The sequence below is a fragment of the Danio rerio genome, chromosome 4, assembly GCF_049306965.1.
Source record: "Danio rerio strain Tuebingen ecotype United States chromosome 4, GRCz12tu, whole genome shotgun sequence".
Taxonomy (NCBI): Eukaryota; Metazoa; Chordata; class Actinopteri; order Cypriniformes; family Danionidae; genus Danio; species Danio rerio.
Genome location: NC_133179.1, coordinates 54334882 through 54354372, shown reverse-complemented (window position 1 = coordinate 54354372; position 19491 = coordinate 54334882). Strand labels below are relative to the sequence as shown.

The 19491-nt window shown below is 37.0% G+C and overlaps 2 protein-coding genes and 2 non-coding genes across 9 annotated transcripts in view; 1 reads left to right on the top strand and 3 right to left on the bottom strand.

Annotated features, from left to right (window-relative positions):
- si:ch211-199m9.3 overlaps positions 1–11752 on the bottom strand; it is a 55666-nt gene extending 43914 nt beyond the window's left edge. For both annotated transcript variants that reach the window (XM_073948279.1, XM_068220482.2), the window contains exons 1-3: positions 11696–11752; positions 2528–2806; positions 384–2187 (exon numbers count right to left, since the gene is read on the bottom strand). In XM_073948279.1, coding sequence (XP_073804380.1) covers positions 384–2187; positions 2528–2786 — 2063 coding nt within the window. In that variant the 5' untranslated portion in view covers positions 2787–2806; positions 11696–11752. The remainder of the gene's footprint in view (positions 1–383; positions 2188–2527; positions 2807–11695) is intronic.
- Positions 1–19491, top strand: part of LOC103910797 (uncharacterized) — a 1018570-nt gene that overhangs the window by 871580 nt on the left and 127499 nt on the right. The window lies entirely within an intron of this gene.
- trnat-agu (transfer RNA threonine (anticodon AGU)) lies at positions 19148–19221 on the bottom strand. Its single transcript has one exon. It is a non-coding gene; the product is annotated as a tRNA-Thr (tRNA).
- trnat-ugu (transfer RNA threonine (anticodon UGU)) lies at positions 19418–19491 on the bottom strand. The gene has a single exon. It is a non-coding gene; the product is annotated as a tRNA-Thr (tRNA).

Here is a 19491-nt window from a genome sequence, read left to right as displayed (position 1 = left end):
AAGGCTGTAAAATAAACATCAAATTATTATTTACCTAACAATTGACAGTTTTGTGTGATAATTAATTATTAGTTATCATTATTAAAAACTTTCTCCGTTTTCCAAACTTATGTTAACAGATTAGAGTTATCAGTTTTTAAAGGTGAGATTATATTATTGTATTGTGTAAAAAGAGAGTCAAAGTATTGAAAAGAATGTCTGAAAGTGGAGTAAACATAAGCAGAACAGATATTGTGTACAGCAGGAGATCAGTGATAAATATTTGATGTGAAAACACAAATAGTCTGTGCTGTTTCTGCTCTGCATGTATATGACTCATGGGCTGCAGCTGTGTTGCAAATCGATGTGTGAAATGGGCATAAGTGTATCCAGAAAACTCTTACAGTGCTCTTCTGGTGTTTCTAACCACTGGCATCAGTCTCATCAGTGCTTCATCAGATCTTCTGTACTTCTGCAGTTCAAACTTCTCTTGAGTCTCTTCTGACATCAGGAGCACAAACACCAGACCCGACCACTGAGCAGAGGACAGATCCTGTGATGTGAGATTTCCAGAGCTCAGACTCTTCTGGAGGTCCTCCACAAAGTCATCCTTCAGTTCATTCAGACAGTGGAAGAGGTTGATGGTCCTCTCTGCTGATTTCTCCTTCTCTATTTTCTTCTTGATATAGTCTGTCGTGTCTTTGATGTTCTCTGTTTTGAGCTTCAGTTCTGGCAGAAGCTCCTTCAGGTCACTCTGATTGGACTCCAGAGAGAGACCCAGCAGGAAGCGGAGGAAAAGGTCCAGGTGTCCGTTCTTGCTTTGTAAAGTCTTCTTAACTGCATCCTTGTGAAGTTTAAACAGGGGCTTTGTAGAGAGTTTCCATGTCAGTTCCTTTATCCAGGAATCAAGAAATGGATTTGCTTTCTTGTCTTTGTAAGTATAAAACACATAGAGAGCAGCGATGAACTCCTGAACGCTGAGATGAACAAAACTGTACACCTGTTCCCCTGAGATGGGGTTTTCCTCCTGAAACATTCGAGTACATAATCCAGAAAACACAGACCCTTCCTTGACATCCAGTCCACACTTCTCCAGATCTGTTTTGTAGAAAATCAGATTTCCTTTCTGCAGCTGTTCAAAGGCCAGTTTCCCCAGCTTCAGAACAATGTCTTCAAAAGACCAGGCCTTGGCTTCAGGTTCAGAATCGCTGCTGTATTTTTCTTTCATCTCTTGCTTTTGAGACAGTAAGTAGCTGGTGTACATCCCTGTGAGAGTTGTGGGTGTTTCTTCATTGCTCTCTTGACCCAGCAGAGGCTGAAGAACAGTGAGAGAGATCCAGCAGAAGACAGGGATGTGGCACATGATGTACAGACTCCTGGATTTCCTGATGTGACTGATGATGTTTCCAGCAACCTCAGCACTGCTGTTTTTGATGAAGTACTGCTCCTTCTGCTCATCACTGAATCCTCGCACCTCAGTCACCTGATCAATGTAGATTTGGGGTATCAGACTGGCTGCTGCTGGTCTGGATGTGATCCAGATGAGGGAAGAGCGAAGCAGCTCTCTCTTTAAGAGATGTGTTACTATCTTACTCACTGTCATTTCCTTATCAGCATCTGTAAATCCATCATCCTCTTTAAAGTTCAATTTAAAGCGATATTCATCCAGTCCATCAAAGATGAACATGACCTTGCCTTGTTTTTCAGGAAGAGAACTCAGTCCTCCACTGCTAAAGAAGTACTTGTTAAGCAGACCTATGAGACTGTACTCTTTTTCTTTAATCAGATTCAGTCTACGGAACGGCAGTGGAAATATGAAGACTATTTCCTGATTGTCTTTTCCTTCAGCCCAGTCAAGGATGAATTTGTTGACAGAGACAGTCTTTCCCACTCCTGCGATCCCCAGTGTCAGGACTCTTCTGTTTTGTTGACCTGTGTCAGGCTGAACTTTAAACATGTCATTACACTTGATTGGTTTATCCTGTTGTTTGTGTTTTGACTCTATCTGTATCACCTCATGGTCATTCTCTCTTCCTCCAGTCTTGTTCTCCACCATATACAGATCAGTGAAAATATCATCCAGGTACTTCTGGTGACCCGTCTGTGAATCACCAAGCAATATCTGCTCATATTCCTCTTTTAATTTCTTCTTGAGTTCATGGCTGATGTTTGTGTAATCAAGAGGAGGAGTTTTACAGGTCTCTGAAGCTGCACCGTTACAAGAGAGAGGAAAAAACAATAAAGTAAAACATGATTATGCCCTGTGCTTCCCTTTATGAAAAAAAAATTACACATATAAAAATTTTTTTTGATGAACGAAGACAAACATATAAATGTTGATAATGTGAAATTCAGGCACCCATTTACATGCATTAGCATTATGATTGACCATCACTGTTGACCATAGCAATGCTGAATTTAAGACATCTGAAGCTGTGCAATAAATGTTATGACAATACATCTGACTCAAAAACCATTGCTAGGACAGGTTTTTAACATGGAATCAAATGATCACATTTCTAAACTTTGACAAGGAATTAAACAATACCTTGCTTCTGTGTATTCTCCAGCTCTTCAGCCAATTGATTCTGCTTTATTTTCCTCAGGGTGTCCACGGTGATCTTCACAGCTCTTTCTAATCCAAAACATGACACCATCTTATCCACTGTATCCAACCTGTCTGCATTCTCCATTTCAGCTTTTGAAATCTCATCATGGTTATTCACTAAGCACCGCTGAAACTTCTTTAGTTCAGCTTCTACCAGTTCATCCAGTGAGTTGTCGAGCAGCTGTTTAACATTCGCCATGGTGCTTCACCCATTCACAGCTACAGGACAAGAGCAACAACATCTGCATTACTTTCACAATAACATATGGACCTAAGCATTAATTAAATAATGAAATTAATCTCTAAGTAGAAACTTGACATTTCAAAATTGACAATTTTGAAAATTGTCACTGATTTAAGTGGCTCTTGCTAACCAGGAGTGATGTAGATGTTTATTTATCTACCTAACTTGTGTCTTTGGCAGAAGCTCTGTAACTCTTCTACCTGAATCATCATACATGAGTGCTTATTTAGATGTTCAACTGGTTAAACACAACCATTTTAGAAAACTAAGAAAGCCAGTTAAAAAAAAGACTTCATATGACAGGTGAGACTGGAAGAGTTTCACAAAAATATGGCTACTGTTAAAAGCATAATACATTCTTAGGTAAAAATGCCCATCACTGTGGTGGTACCCTAAAAGGTAACTTTCTGTACCTCTAGTATAGATCTTATAATTCATATGGGGTACAGGATAAGGGCCTATTGTGTACCTTTAAAAGTACAGTTATATTTAATGTACCTTATTGGTGCATTTTTTCTGACAGTTGTAGAATTATTAAAAAAGTGAACACTAAAAAACACTGAAGACTAATATATAAGTTTAAGAGATGTACATGTACATGCTCAGAATCCTCTGAATGAAAAACTTTTTTGACACACATGGCCACAAGGACAGCAATATCCACTGGCAATGGGGCTGTCAGAGCTGCAAGATCCCCTGTCACTAATAGAGCTGTCAAATCCTCCAGAGTTGACCTATCCCCTTCCCGAGTCCCCGGAAAGGGTGCCAGATCCTCCAGAATTCCCTGAATGGCGGACGCCAGATCCTCTAAAATTCCCCAAATGTTGGCCCCCAGATCTTCATGAATCCTACAAACAGCCAGAGCTGCTACCTGAGTGCCACTAATGGCCAGAGCCACCACCTGAGTCCCACTAATGACTACCAGAGCCATGTGTTTTCCCAGAGCCATGTGACTTCTCAGAGCCGCGTGACTTTCCAGAGCCGTATGACTTCTCAGTGTATCCTGAACCTTAGCCTCCTGATCCACTGGGGTTATCTGAACTGCCAGTGCCTCTGAACCTGAGCTTCCTGACCAACTTGGGTTGTCAGATCCATCACTGTCTTCTGAACCTAAGCCCCAAACAGCTCCACGCTCCAGGCCCTCCACAGCTCCAAGTTCCAAGTATTCCAGAGCTCCATGCTCCAGACAAACCTCTGCTTCAAATCCTTCTTGGCCTGTGTTAGTAGCATCTTGAATCCAGACTACAATTCTGCCACCATATAAACTACAACTTCTGTCACTACACACATACACACGCACACACACACACACACTTGTTCCATTTCTCTTTTAATTACACAAACACACACACAGCTAGGAGCTGCTCATGGACTGATTACACAGACTATATATACAGCGCATAGAGTATTGTTTGGATTACACTGTAACATTTCTAAGCGTTTCTTGTGTCTAGTCTATCTGTGTTCCACCCTTGCCTTGTTTTATTGTTTATTCCTTCCACTGCCTGTCTTTGGGCATCTGCCTGTAACCTGACAACGCTTGCAGATTTCTCTGTATGCATCTGTTTGTCCCTGTTTTGACTGCCTGCCTGACTACTGTTCTTAGTAAAATGCATGTGGATCCTAAACTCCATTGTCCCGTGCCCTTGAATTACAAATGTTAAAGAAAGAAAATTCCAGACTATGCCATTCCAGAGTATTAAACTGTTTTCTATCATAACAAGTTTAAACAAAGAACACGGGTAAGCAGAACAGGCCCAGCGCCAGGGTGACATAATTGAGGGGGCATTAATCCCATAGGGGGGCACTCGAATAGACATTTTTTGCAGTCATTCCACTAGACCAGCTGGTTTTGGTCCCTCTTCTTGCTTTCATTTAGGCTATTTATTCACTTGTTTATTATTACTTTGCATTATTGCTGAAGTTACTGACTCAAAGCAGTAATATACTTCTTATAGTAAAAATAATATTATGTATTCCCTATTATTGATTTTATCAATGAAGTTTAATGCAACACTGTTTATTAACACAGACGGATCATGGCTTCAGTGCCAAATAAATGCTTTAAATGATATTTTATTCTTCTTCTTTCTTTCCACTTTTTTAAAAATAGTACAAATGTTTATAGTTTTAGGTAAAGACTTCAAACTATGCCTACACATGTAAGCTAACCCACTATTCATATGACCAGTAAATAAATATAGTGAAATAAGCATAAACTGAGTAATGACGCTTCACATTGCCTATTGCCCAACTTAACCAATCATCTATTCGTGTTAGGAAAGAGTTAAATGTTACAACCTAATGTCATTTAAAAAATAGCAGCTAAATGTGTTACTTAGTTACATTTTAAAGCATAAGTGTAGCGAGAAAAACATACCTAAAAAATAGAAATTCACAGCTATTACTGTGAAAATTGGTTACATTTTGGTATGGATAACACGGAAATCAATAGGCTATATAACTTTTTTATAGTTTAAAGGTAAAAAATAAAGATTTATGTTAGGCTATCGTGAGTGAGGTTTTTTATTGGCATTTGTAAAAAAATATCATAAGCCATTCATTAGGCTATTAGGCCCACCCGTTGTTTTATTTATTAAGCCTTATTAATGATGTTTTCAGGTTAAATTTTCATTTTTAGGCCCATGAGCTACAAGTCAAAATAAAATCGATATGCCAACTGTATTTTAGCGGTTAAAATCAGCCAACAGTATATTTTCTGCTGTTTAATTTTGCATGAGCAAATATCAGTATAGCCTAAATTACATAATTTGAAAGATTATCATTCAGCCTACCTGCAGGGCATGTGAGAGGTGGATCCACAGCAAATCCACTTACGTGCTATACCTATTTCATGTTTAACTGTAAACTTGACTTGGCAGGCCGATCATCTTTAAACTCAAAAGTCATTTATTAAGTGTCCTAACTCGAGACTGCTGCTGCATAATGGGATGTTTCGTTTCACATCTGTAAAATTGGCTTTAGCAATTTCAAAATGAAAGCAAACATTCAAAATGTTTCCACATATTGTCAATTTCATAGGTTAATTTGAATAATATTAACATTAATGAATATAATAAATTATAATATTAATTATAGTGTAGATTACTGTGGGACTGTCCAGTGAACTAAACATTTTTACAAGGCTACATATCCCCTGACTGAAAAACTAATGTGAAAATGACAGGCAATTGCGTTTCTGCTAAAATTAACTTAACGACAAATTTCTTCTGCATTTTTTTCCTTTTAGAGCTCAGGAGAGTTGTATTTAATCAGTTAGCTAACCAAAACATGAAATAAATTAGGCTGCTTGCCTTCATGTCATACACTAGTCCAGTTTTCTAGAGTGTGACTTAGCTGCCGCGTGGACCAAATCTCTCCACTGTTGCTTTAATTTTACAATCTTTATAATTTAAATGCTATTTAATATTATAAAATATCTAAATGTGTGCACTGAAGGTTGGAATGATGGAAGTGTTTAGCAGGTCACACATCAGAAGCGCCGCGACACAAAGCGCACATGACGGTTAAAAGTATCACACACCAGACGCGCACATTCGCATGATATTTAACATGAAACTAATCAGATGGCGCTCTGTGGCGCAGCAGGAATATGAACAGTGTCCTAAGTCGTGGCTGGGCGCCGCCGAGTGGCTGTTTTGGCGTGTGACCTGCTTTAGTAATTAATGACAGTTTTCAGTTTTGAGTGAACAATCCTTTATAAAGCTGGAGGAGCACAAATTCTTTCTGAAGGGTTAATGCCCTTAGTACCCGTTTCGATCAGATTTTTCCTTCGATGAAGTTTTGATTTCAGATTTCAGACACTTTCTTGCAGTGTGACAGCAGTGCACAAGAAATGGTTGAATGTCTCTGTGCTCATTTTCTTCTGACTGTTTCGTTTTCACAGACAATAAATCACTGAAAACTATATAATAGTCGAAAAATCACAGTTTGACCTAGAATAATCTTCTCTTTCTTGCTTAGTCTGTTGCACGTTTGCTGATCCAGGATGAGAACAAGCAGCTATGTCTGGCCCAATGTAGATAGCCAGGATAAGTGCACCTGTACCCTTTAATATCAAGCAGAGATTTAATGGAAATATAAAGAAGCTTATTAAAAAAGTTGTTAATTTTGCCTTAAGTTTGACCAGTGAATAATCATCGTACTGAGTAAATTTATTGATTATTTATTTATTAAACTACAGTTACACTAGAGTTTGAGCTTGCGAAATTCTGTCGTACAGCACTGCGAAAAAGGGCAGGATTAAACAAGATGAATAAACTGTTTAAAAAGCAAGCGATTGGTCCATTTTATAGCTGCACGATTCTGGCTAAAATGAGAATCGCAATTTTTTTGCTTAAAATAAAGATCATGATTCTTTCACGATTCTGTAGATGTAAAATAAAGCTTAATATGAGTCGGCAATTATTGTTTTTTTCTCAAACATATGGTAAAACAACAATAATAATATGTGTAGGTCTACTGGTTTCTATCAATAATTCTATTCTACTTATAATAATTCTGATGTTGAATTATGTTTGTGATATATGCTTGCAATTTTTGACAACAATATTAGACCATTTAATTCACTGGTAAAATCAACATTATATAGGCTAGAGTAGTTATACTGACACTGTAAACATTTATTTTCAAGCACAACTGTGTGTTCGCTATGAAAGAAAAAACATATCAAATGCTTTTCACAGTCATAACTCTAAAATGTGATAGGATTATTTAAATGATGTGCACGCTTTCAGTTTCATTTTCATTGCTAAGTGCTGTTCATACTTCACGCGCGGCATTCAAACGATCACTCTGTGCAGCAAACTCAGTATTATTTACAATTTTATTATCTGTTACTCACAGCAGGTTCTGTTCACTAAAGGAGACTAGACGCATGCGCGCTACTAGACGCGCGCACGCCCGCCCTAAAGCTCACGGTCAGCAGCTCACGTCACATGTGATTTCAGTTGAAAAGAATGAAAAGACTCGTGCAGCCTCATTTGCTTCTCCCCTTAACTTGAAAATATGATTGACATAATCAAAGAAATGCTAGATTAAGATGGTCTAGGGGGTCGAATCGAGATCGCAATCATTTTACGATTAACTGTGCAGCTCTAGTCCATATATTAAATTTCTGTCCATAGAGGTCATGTTTTAATCTTTGATTGGTCTCATGCTTTCATGTGATGCGATTTCGCAGGTCAGAGTTAACCAAGCTCGAACTTTCCAATGCAGTGATCTGCGAAAATAGACGCACAGCTTGCATTTACTGTCTGACACATTTGCGTGTGTAAAAAATGTAAGTCTATAGGGGTGAAAGGTCCAGTGTGACGGCAACTTTAATCCTAAACCACTTATTAGCAGCAGGTGTTCATCATGATGAAGATCTGTCCTGCCTTACTGTAGTGTTGCTGAAAGTACCAGAGATAACTATTGTCTGAAATTTATCCAAGTTACAGTGTGTACTGTGTGGGAAGCTGTAGGGATGTGGATGCCATTTAATTCCTGTAAACCTCTTTTCTCTTGTTTATATTAAGGGATTTAGTGTATGTTTCTTTTCTTTTCGTCAGTTTAAACAGTTTTCCCCCTCTAGTTAAAGAGTGCTTTTGATTGTTTGTTTGTTTGTTTTTAAACTTCAGATTTTACTCTTAGAATTTGTGCTTTTGTTAAACCACTAGAAAAAAAAAAGTTTGTCGTGGGGCACTGAGGACCGCTACTTGCTTACCTCAACTCAGTTTACTTTACTCTTTTTCTCTGTTACTGTCTTACCTTAGACATTTAGCATCTGGGACACCACAGTATAAATAACACCACTTAACTTTGGGTTATTACCAAACTTGTAAAAGTCATCAGTTATATTTCTGCATTACAGCAAAAACTAATATATTACAGTACTTACTTTACTGTGTTGCTCTCAACACTGATATTATAGATACACAGACAGACAGACAGATAGATAGATAGATAGATAGATAGATAGATAGATAGATAGATATAGATTAAAACAGTTTTTAGATAGATAGATAGATAGATAAAATCAGTTTATAGATAGATAGATAGATAGATAGATAGATAGATAGATAGATAGATAGATAGATAGATAGATAGATAGATAGATAGATAGATAGATAGATGCACACATAATGAATGTACCAATGCTCTAAAGTACAGTACATCTGAGAAAGAAGCACTAGCCCTACTGTTAGCTTTGGAGCATTTTAAAGTTTACCTAGGCAGTAGTGTGAGTTGTGTGATAGTGTGTAAATCAAATGCACCATGAGTACTTATTAAAGTCATGAAATGCCTGATTTATTATATTTTGCAGAATGTGCTGAACGCTGGTCATCCAAGTACAGAAGATTTGCTATATGCAGGGCAGCAGAGAGAAAATGCTGTAAATCCAAGAATGCAGCTGACTTGAGCAGGTATCAGTCTGTTCTGTCTGCAATCAGTACTGCTAAATCTACCTTCTCCTGAAACTCTTAAGGACATTTAAAGCCCCTATTATGCATTAAAAAGGTCATGTTTCAACACCAGTCTGAGATATGCATGCAACGTCAAAAAAACACTTTCCTTGTCTTACAATATCCCAATTATAATTATCCCAAAGACGGGCATCACAGTGGCGCAGTGGGTGGCATGATCGCCTCACAGCAAGAAGGTCAGTCGTTCAAGCCTTGGCTGGGCTTGGCATTTCTGTATGGAGTTTGCATGTCCTCCTCATGTTGGTGTGGGTTTCCTCCGGATGCTCGGGTTTCCGCCAGTCCAAACACATGCGCTATAGGGGAATTGAGTAAGCTAAATTGTCCTAGTGCATGTGTGTGAATGAGTGTGTATGAATGTTTCCCAGTGATGGGTTGTAGCTGGAAGGGCATCCGCTGCGTAAAATGTATGCTAGATAAATTGGTGGTTCATTCCATGTCACTCGCAGAAGCAGATGAATGAAAACAAATGAAGCGCCATTTTTAAAAACACAGCCGAGACACTACATCGTAATAATATATAACTCTACATATAATAACCAGCCATGGTCACCAGAGCTCAAACAAACCTTGTCATCAGGTGTACAGTAGACTACTTCACACTACGTCACTGATCTGCAGTTATTATCAAATCATGCTGATAGAAAGGTTAGTAGTGAACATTTATACAGTATTTATGTGTAAAGCATCTGTTTTTGTTGTGACATGCTTCTCATGATATGTGAACGACCCATACGGCTATACTGTAGACATTTCCTCGAGTAAAAATGATGTCGTCTGACCACGCCCACCAAAAGGCAGTGGAAACCCAAGCCTGATAAAGGTGACCCATACCGTACTGTACTGTACCTCTCAGTGAAAACGAGCCATTAGCTGCTAAGATCCACTCTTACTGCAGATATATCACTCTTCCTCACTCACAAAGCCAGAAGAGTCCAAACTTTTCTCAGGGCAACGAACAACCTGCTACAAGGATATCATTACCTAAAGCATCTCCACATGAGTGAAAGACCTTCAGCTCAATCGAGCTAAAACAGAACAACTTGTCCTGCCTGCAACTCTGACTACACATCATATCTTCATGATCAAACTGGAGTCCGCTACAACTAACCCTTCACAATCAGTCAGGAATCCTGGGGTGATCTTTGATGACCAAACACAGCACAATTATGCAGTCAGGAACACTTTGAGATGTTCAATAATGTCAGTCTGAACCCTTGATTTATAATCCAACAATGGCTGTATAATTTTGACCTCAAACAATTGGGAAAAACATTTGTATGTATTTTCATTTTACTTTAGAAAGGGGCAGCATGGTGGCGCAGTGGGTAGCACAATTGCCTTACAACAAGAAGGTTCGAGCCCCCGGCTTGGTCAGTTGGCAGTTCTGTGTGGAGTTTTCATGTTCCCCCTATGTTGGCGTGCGCTATAGGAGAATTGAATAAGTTAAACTGCCCATAGTCTATGAGTGTGAATGTAAGAGTGTATGGGTGTTTCCCTGTAATTGGTTGCAGCTAGAAGGCCATCCGCTGCGTAAAACATATGCTGGATTAGTTGGCATTTCATTCTGCTGTGGCAACTTCTAATTAATAATGGGACTAAGTCGAAAATGAAATAAATGAATGAATGTACTTTTGACAAAAAATTTAGAGGAGAATGCGTTAGTTTGTTTTGAGAAATGCCATGATCTCTAAAATGTACAGGTGTAATAGTATTTAGAAAAATAAAAGTGTATGAATAATGTAAAACACTTGACAGTTGTAGCCACAGCAGTTGTTTATCATCAAAATCAGTTAAGCAGAAACACTTCAGACAAACAAATGAAACCGGTCTGACTGGTAAACCTTTTCAGGGTTTTAGCTTATGTATCTACAAATAAGATTGTGTAAATCCACTGTAAAATAAACTAAATGCATTCATAAATACTGTTATTGCAGTTTGAGTGTTCTGCATTTAGGAGCTTCGGTAAGGGCGCACTCACACTATGCTATGCGAACTTTGCCAGGCATGTTTCCCTGTAGATTTGCTCTGAATCACGTCAAAAGTGGCTAATCTGCTCGGTGAATTAATTGACTGTGTGTCACTGCATATCAAGCGACTAAAATGATATATAAGTAAAGAAATGTCCACTGTGCTCAGCTTAATAAACACTCATAAACACACAGTTCACTCATAAACACAGATTTCAGTATCAGAATGAGAAGGTTTTTGCTTTCTGTGATCCTCTTCCAGAAACACTCTTGACATTAAAAGGTGTAAATGAAATCCTCAGAATGTCTTTATCTCAGCAGTAAAGTCTTAGAAACACAAAGAGATGATCTACGGATAATCAGACGACACTCATAGATGTTATAAAGCACAGAAAGAGCAAACTCTCACCTTATATAATGCCTGCCGATCTTTCTGTTCCTCCGCTGAACTGTTGAGCTGAACAACAAATCTGAAAATTCTTTCACCTCTGAAAAACACGTCACAACCTGTTTGAGACATGAGAAAATAACCAGTCAGATAAAAAAAAAAACACTGACACACAAATAGATAAGAACAGAAGATAGAAATGTAGGCTTTTGCTCAGCTGGTAATAGCATGATTTTTTAATTTTGAATCCAGACTGTGCTTCAAAACTCACAGAAAATTGGGTACCAGTGTTTAAGGATAAGATTCTTCAGGTTGCCAGCAAACAAAAACAAGCTCTTAATCTACTTCACGACATAGAAACAATGTCAGCAGGTAATAGGCATTTAGCAAACAGTGTTTATGAAAATAGTTACTTGCCCATCAATCTAAAAAAGGATAGATTGTGAATATTGCCACTTAATATAAAAATGACTGTTAGTAATGACAATTTTCATTATCATTTTTAGTGTAGTATTTCTTAATAGTTAAGTATTTCTTAATTTTAGAAACTAATGTAATATACTGTATGTAGATTTATTTCAGTCAACTTTTGATGCAGTTAATTTACATTTTTTGAACTTTGGGTGTTTTTTTTTTTTTTAATTTTATTTTAAAGAGAGACAAAGTGACATCGCCATGCAACTCCTTCCTGTAATCCTTCCAACGCATGTGTACAAAATTGGAAGAAAACCGTTCAAACCCACTTTCCTAGAAACCAGGAAAGCCTTCATTGACATACAGCCTGTAAGTTAACAGCTACTGCTAAAACTACATGATGTAAAGCATTTATAATACGTTGTATGGGCCCTTTTCATAGAGAAAAAATTATAATAACTGTAATTAACACTGCAGCGAGGATGTTTATTAAAAAAAACTGGAATTGAAAGAGAATAATGATTTATTATTCCTTATTTGGTAAAGTCTTGGAAACTAATTTGGTTTGATTAGATTTTTATTTTTACTTTTGTCATTAGACCAAATACAAAAATTATATTTTTCGTTATCTCCCAATCAACCCTATAAAGTTTTCAAAATGATGATGACTTCCACGTCTGAGATTCTTGTTAATGTGAAAAGGACCCATTGTATGTATTTATTGTTAAATGACAAATTATTGTTTTTTTACATTATTTTAAAAATTTGAGAGATTTTTGTCCCTCTATTGATAGTATCAGTAGCACTTTGAAGTAGGTTTGACGAGATTTTTTTCACTGGTTTATTTATGTGTCACAACACCGGTAATAATGGAGGGCTGTGGCTCAGTGCCAGCTTCCTTGTCATTTTTGTCTCCCTCTTCTTTCAAGAGGTGTGCTGATTGTGCTCTTCTACCCAGTATGACTACTGCTTCCTCCATTATCCTCTTGCTCTCCTTAATGTCAGTCTTAAAGGAGAAGTCAACTTTTCAGTTTCCAGAACAAAGATTTGCAGGTTATGTCATCTTGAATGTTAATGTATTTCTTTCTTCAGTCAGAAAGTTTTTTTTTTTTGTTTAGTTTAAAACTTCAGAAATGTAGTTGAAATACAGCTTCAAATGATCCCTAATGTGGTTGTTAATGATCCCAGCTGAGTAGAAAGAGTCTTCTCTATCAAAATGATCAGTTTGTTTCATAAAAAGTTTTTTTTTTTTAATGAAAATAATGATAGTTTAACTAGATGAGACCCTTCTGTCTCAGCTGGGATCAGTTACAACCGCATTTGGGAATGTTTAAAGTCACATTTAAATAGCATTTTGGTAATTCAAAATCGGTACACCATATCTATATCTTAAAATGATTTCCTCAAAAAACCTTTTTTACAACTGAACAAAGAAAGGCATGAGCATTTTGCACTGGGTGTGGACTTCTCCTTGAACACTGACATCACCGACTATTGCAGCAAGTCTACTTTAAAGCTTCAAAAAAAGTATAAAGTGTCTGTAAAAAATAATCCATATTAATTGAGCAGTTAAGTATACACAACATTTTCTGAAGAGACACAATAGCTTTTTAAAATAAACATTAACTTTAAACAGAATCTCAAGCATGTGTCCTTGACTGCTTTGTGAGACAAAAAGCATGCTTGTGCTTCTGCTTGTTCTCTGATCACAGCTGTATGTAATTAAAAGCCTACATTTAATTTGTTGATCATATAAAGCAATAAAGTCTCTTTAGAATATCTGAACAAAAATTTAAATGGATGTTCATTTCGTTAACTTAAGTGGTAGTTGCGTAGACAGGGGTATGTACAGAAAATTCTCAGCTTTTATTACAAATTGGAGTTTGTAATGACAAAGGGTTGAGTAAATAAAGACAAAATTTGATGTTACATTAAGCTGACATTATATTTAAAAAAAAATAACATTGTAAAAGAACTGTGTTTTTGCATTGAGTCATCTGCACCCAGGCCAAAAAGTCGTGCCCTAATGCCAACACAATGCAAAAAATGCTTTTCTTACTTAGATTTTTCATCTTCTTTCTCGTCCAAATATATAAAAATTCCAAAATCAAGAATAATTTTCTAGACAAGCAAAACATACTGTCTTGTTTTAAGAAATAATGATAAATGATAAAATAATCTGTCAATGAGGTAAGCAAAATAATCTTGTTTTTCCTTATGACAGTATTATTTTGCTTACCCCTTTGGCAGATTATTTTGCTTGTTTTTAGGGAAAAATTCTCTTAATTTTGGCATATTATTTCTTTAAATGAGACATCATGTTTGCTTGTCTAGAAAATTGTTTTTGATTTTAGAATTTTTAAATATTATGACTAGAAAGGCAAAAAATTTAAGATCAACTTTTTTGCAGTGTGTTAGCTGAACTTTTAGTTGGTTTAACTTTAACATTTTTAAGTTTTTAATGAATCTATACCATTATTTATTTATTTATTTATTTATTTATTTTTCAGATTGGGACCAATATGGCTGAGTACCTTCGTTCAAAAGAGTCCATTGAATCTCCTTACGTGCTCATGCTTGGAGACAACCACAACTTTCAAGCCTTTGCTATAATAAATGGCACAGCACTTGAGCAAAGCACATTACTTGCTGCAGTGGACATTTGCTTTAAAGCATTTTACATTTTTGATGTGAACTACCCCAAGCAGTGTTCCCTGGTGTGGCAGTTTCTACAGACTGTGGTGTATGGACTTCCTGGGGAGGAGACACCGGCAGTAAGAGTTCTGCGAGCATTCATTTTTGCTGAAAAACAGTAATTATTAATACTGTAACCTTACCGCTTCCTTGGTTTTTGTGTACTTCAACTTGTACTCTGTTACTTCTACAGTCTACTCTGTTTCTTCTACTTCTATCAGTTACATTACTTCAGTTACTTGAATCGTACTGCGATTAATTGTATTGATGACCTTTTGTGACTTTTTCTGACACATGGTATGTTAATGTGATGCATATAAATGTTTGTGCACGTTATGAAATGGTTCCATACTTTAAATGTTTTTTCTTAGAAGTTTGACTTCAGTCAGTTTTATGCACTTTCATTATTCTAAATATTTTTCCTCTACAATGCAGTTAGATTGCAATATTTTTTACGGATGTTTGCACATGATTGTAAAAGTTATGAAATATTTACCTATTTAAAATTTTCTATTTTAAATTGTTTTCTTTTTTCCTAATCTAAAATTTTTATCTTTGGTGCCTTTTTATTATTATTTCTACATTACGTTTTTTCTACATTAAAGTTGATGATTTATATATGTTAGGATATGTAGATGTTTGTGCATACATTTGTATTTTTCAGTGAATCTTCTGTCAAGATGTTTTTTTTTTCATTATTCTGCATTTATTTTTCCTCTACTTTGCACTTACATTGCAATTAATTCTTACAGATGATTGATGCAAATGTTATGAAAAGTTTTAATATTTCAAATCCGTCTTTTTCTAAAGTTATTTGTCTGACTTGAGTCAGTGTTTTTGTTATGCAGTTTGATACATTTTCTTAAAAAATCTTAATTCTAAGGTGAATATGTTTCAAATCCAGATGGACACATTTTTACATGTTTTGTCAAATAAAATTCTATTTCTGAAGTATGTATCACTGTGAATTGTTTTTATTTTAGTAATTTTAATCACTAAAGTTTCTAGATTAAATTTCCTACCCATTTTGGGTTACTTTCAACCCAGCAGTGTAGTTATTTTTAACCAATAGTTGGGTTAAAATCACAACCCAGCATGCTGGGTTAGACGTGTAACCCAACCTGCTGGGTCAAATTAACCCAGCGTTGGGTTTGTCCCTTTTTGACCCAGCGCTGGGTTACAAAATAACCCAAATTGGGTTGTTTTCAACCCAGCATTTTTTAGAGTGTATGCCCTATTCATTTAGAACATTCTAACATTCAAAGTTGGAATTATTACAAATAAAAAAGCATTAAGGTAATCTCTCTTAGGTGTAATTGTCTCAAAGTATTTTTACAGTTCAGTTTTAGCGATCCTAATGTTTATAATTCTGCTCCCTTTGCAGTGCACTTTGAAAACATTGATATAATTTAAAACAGCATCATGGTGAAAGCTATAGGTGACCTTTTCATTAAAAGCAGAATTTATGTTACGTCTCCAAAGCTTGTGAAAAAAAAAAAAAAAAAAAAAAAACATGCTGGAGAGACATTCTGCAGCACTGGCATGTACACGCCTTATAGGTCGACACACTTATGCAGTTGCAGCAAAACTAAACAAAATTCATGCAGAATACCGGATTCAAACCAAAGTCAAATCAACTGTGACTGACAATGGTAGTAATTTTGTAAAGGCATTCTGTGAGTTTGGTGTAAGAGAAGATGAGTCAGATGATTACAGTGATGAAGTGAGATTTTTGGATGTCGGTGGTCTTCTTCAGGAAGATGGAGATGGAGATCAGTTTTTTCTTCCACAGCATCAGCCTTGTGCTGCTCATACATTAAATCTAATTGCCACCAATGATATTCACAAAACAGCATCAACTGGGCCATCATGTAAGCTGTACAGAAGTGCCATGGCTAAATGCTCATCTATCTGGAATAAAGCACATAGGTCTTTAGTGGCCACAGAAGTTGTTCAGGATATTACCAATATGCATTTGACTGTCCCATCAGTCACAAGATGGAACTCGCAGTTCAGGGCTGTCACAAAACTTGCAGGGCTTCCAGAAGAAAAGCTGAAGGAGATCTGTGATAAACTTGGTGTGCCAAGTCTTCATCCACAAAAGTATGTATTCCTGAATGAGTACACTGAGATTCTGAAGCCTCTAGCTGTTGCCATTGACATTCTCCAGGGTGAAAGCAAATGTTACCTACAATTTTTAATCCCTACTTTGCTTAGCCTCAAGACAAAGCTATTTGAAAAGATGCCCCATTTGCTTTATAATTCATACATTGTTACCACTATCTGTGAGGCCATAGAAGAATGCTTTGGAACAGTGTTAACCAGCTATGAAGCAAAGATGGCAACGGCAACCCTGCCAAAGTTCCGCTTAAACTGGCTTAGCCCTGAGAAGAGAGACGACATGAGAACCTTAATGCAGGAAGCCATTGCTCAGGAACCACTGCAAAGTCTAGATACAGTGAGAGATGACAACGCTGTGAAATCTGATAACTCAGAGAAATTTTTTTTTGTCTGTCATAATGCCAAATCACTATCTGACAGCACAAGTCATGATGAAGTCAGAAAGTACTTAAAAGATTCAAATAACAACCTGACGTCTCTTAAGACATTTCCCACAGTTAAGAGTTTTTTTTTTTAATCAAGTACAACACTTCATTGCCTTCCAGTGCTCCAGTGGAGCGTCTTTTTAGTTATGGAGGTAATCTTTTGACCTCATCTCGAAACAGAATGAGGGATGAGCACATGGAACAGGTCTTACTGCTCTGTTACAACAAACAGCACTATCCAAGTGACCTAACCTATGATGACTGATGTGTGGTGTGGACACTTTATCTGTCACTCTATTCCCATTATGTTTTTTGGGAATAAAGAGCCTTTGTTCCCGTTCACACACACACACACACACACACACACACACACACACACACACACATACATGTAAATACATGTGTATGCATGTATATATGTATGTGTATGTATATATGTATGCACTCATACATATATACACACACATACATACATGTATATGTATGTATGTGTATGCATGTATATATTTATATGCAAGTGTGTGTTTAAGCATATGTGTGTGTGTGTGTGTGTTTAATTATATATATATATATATATATATATATATATTTATATATATATATATATATATATATATATATATATATATATATATATATATATATATATATATATAAATGTGTTTGTGTACAGTCATGCTTACTGTGCGTATAAAACCTACCTCTGATGGTGGCAGTAAATCCATGATGTCTTCCTGCTTTCTAGCAGCAGATTTAGCCCTGGACACACGAATGATTTTGTGAATGGATGGCTCGATTAGCCACCAGAAAGACGTCAGGTGACGGTAGCTGGGGAACCTATAAGCAGAAGTGTTACTGAATACATTTACAAATTGTTTACGTTTCCGTGCTAGTAATGCAGGCACGGGTATTTAAAAATGAGTATATGTAATCACATCTAATCCTAAGATTCTTCCAATCTTCAGACCTACCTTGTATAAAATCGGATGTCCTCATCTGAGCCAGCAAACCGTTCCAATCCAAAATCACGCTGAACGTGTAGTTCTTTTAGCTGTTTTTTCAGCTCATCCACTTCATTTGAAAGTTCTTCTATTTTAGCATATGCCAGGTCTAATGATGAAGGCTCGGGAATGGTTCAGTAATCATGATCCATCGTAACATCCATGGGTGTGGGTTCGACGGATACCACTTCAGCCGGCCTCTCTCTCCTCTCCCACACACTGGACCGCGATGCTTTGACTGCATAGTTATTCCAGGCAAAAAGCACTGGCACAGCGCCAGTTACTAACTTTTTTCGTGCCTCTGGTGTTTGCGGTTCAATAATCTGATCCCTGCTAAAATGTCTACTGCAAACCTTGGAATTGCCGGTTGGACAAAAATCATCTCGGCGTATGTTCACAAGCCACTGTTTTCTAAGGTCCACGTTTGAAGGAAACTGTGAAAACTTATACTTCTGTTGAATTTCGCAGAAGATGTACACAGCGGAACGCAGCAGTGTACGTTGTATACCTTCTGCTGTCTCTGAAATCTATAAACACTTTTTTTTTTTACATTTTCTCCCAACTTCGCAACAATGGCCGACAAACCGGAACTAAGCGGGCCCTATTACTTCAAGGCGGAACTACGTCACGAGCCTGTGTGCAAGTAGCGCATTGGTTAGGCATTACCACACTATGCTTTATAAAGCCATCGTCCAAAGCCCTCTTGAACGAGCAGCGTTATTAAGGATTTGAGTTTTGTTAAGAAACCGACTGCTAAACATCCCGCTGCGTAAACACTCGATACTCTTAACAAAAAGCAACCGTGGCACCTGTACATTAGGCACTGCTGGGATTCAAACCCAGGATTTCCTGTTTACTAGACAGGCGCTTTGACCAACTAAGCCACAGCGCCAACACCAAAAAGGAGGCAAGACGTTTTTGAGACGTTCACGTTTTTGAGACTAAAAAAAGACAGCAAGTCTTAAAATGGCAAGCAAAGAGGTTTTTTAACTCTATTTGTTGCACTATTCATTACGCCTCAAAGCTATACAATTTTATAATTCGTTCCCGAAAGCTCTATAAAACAAGCACACGCACCACCTGGACTATGGCGCTGCTGGGATTTGAGCCCAGGATCTCCTGTTAACAATACAGGCGCTTTGACCAGCTAAGCCACAGCGCC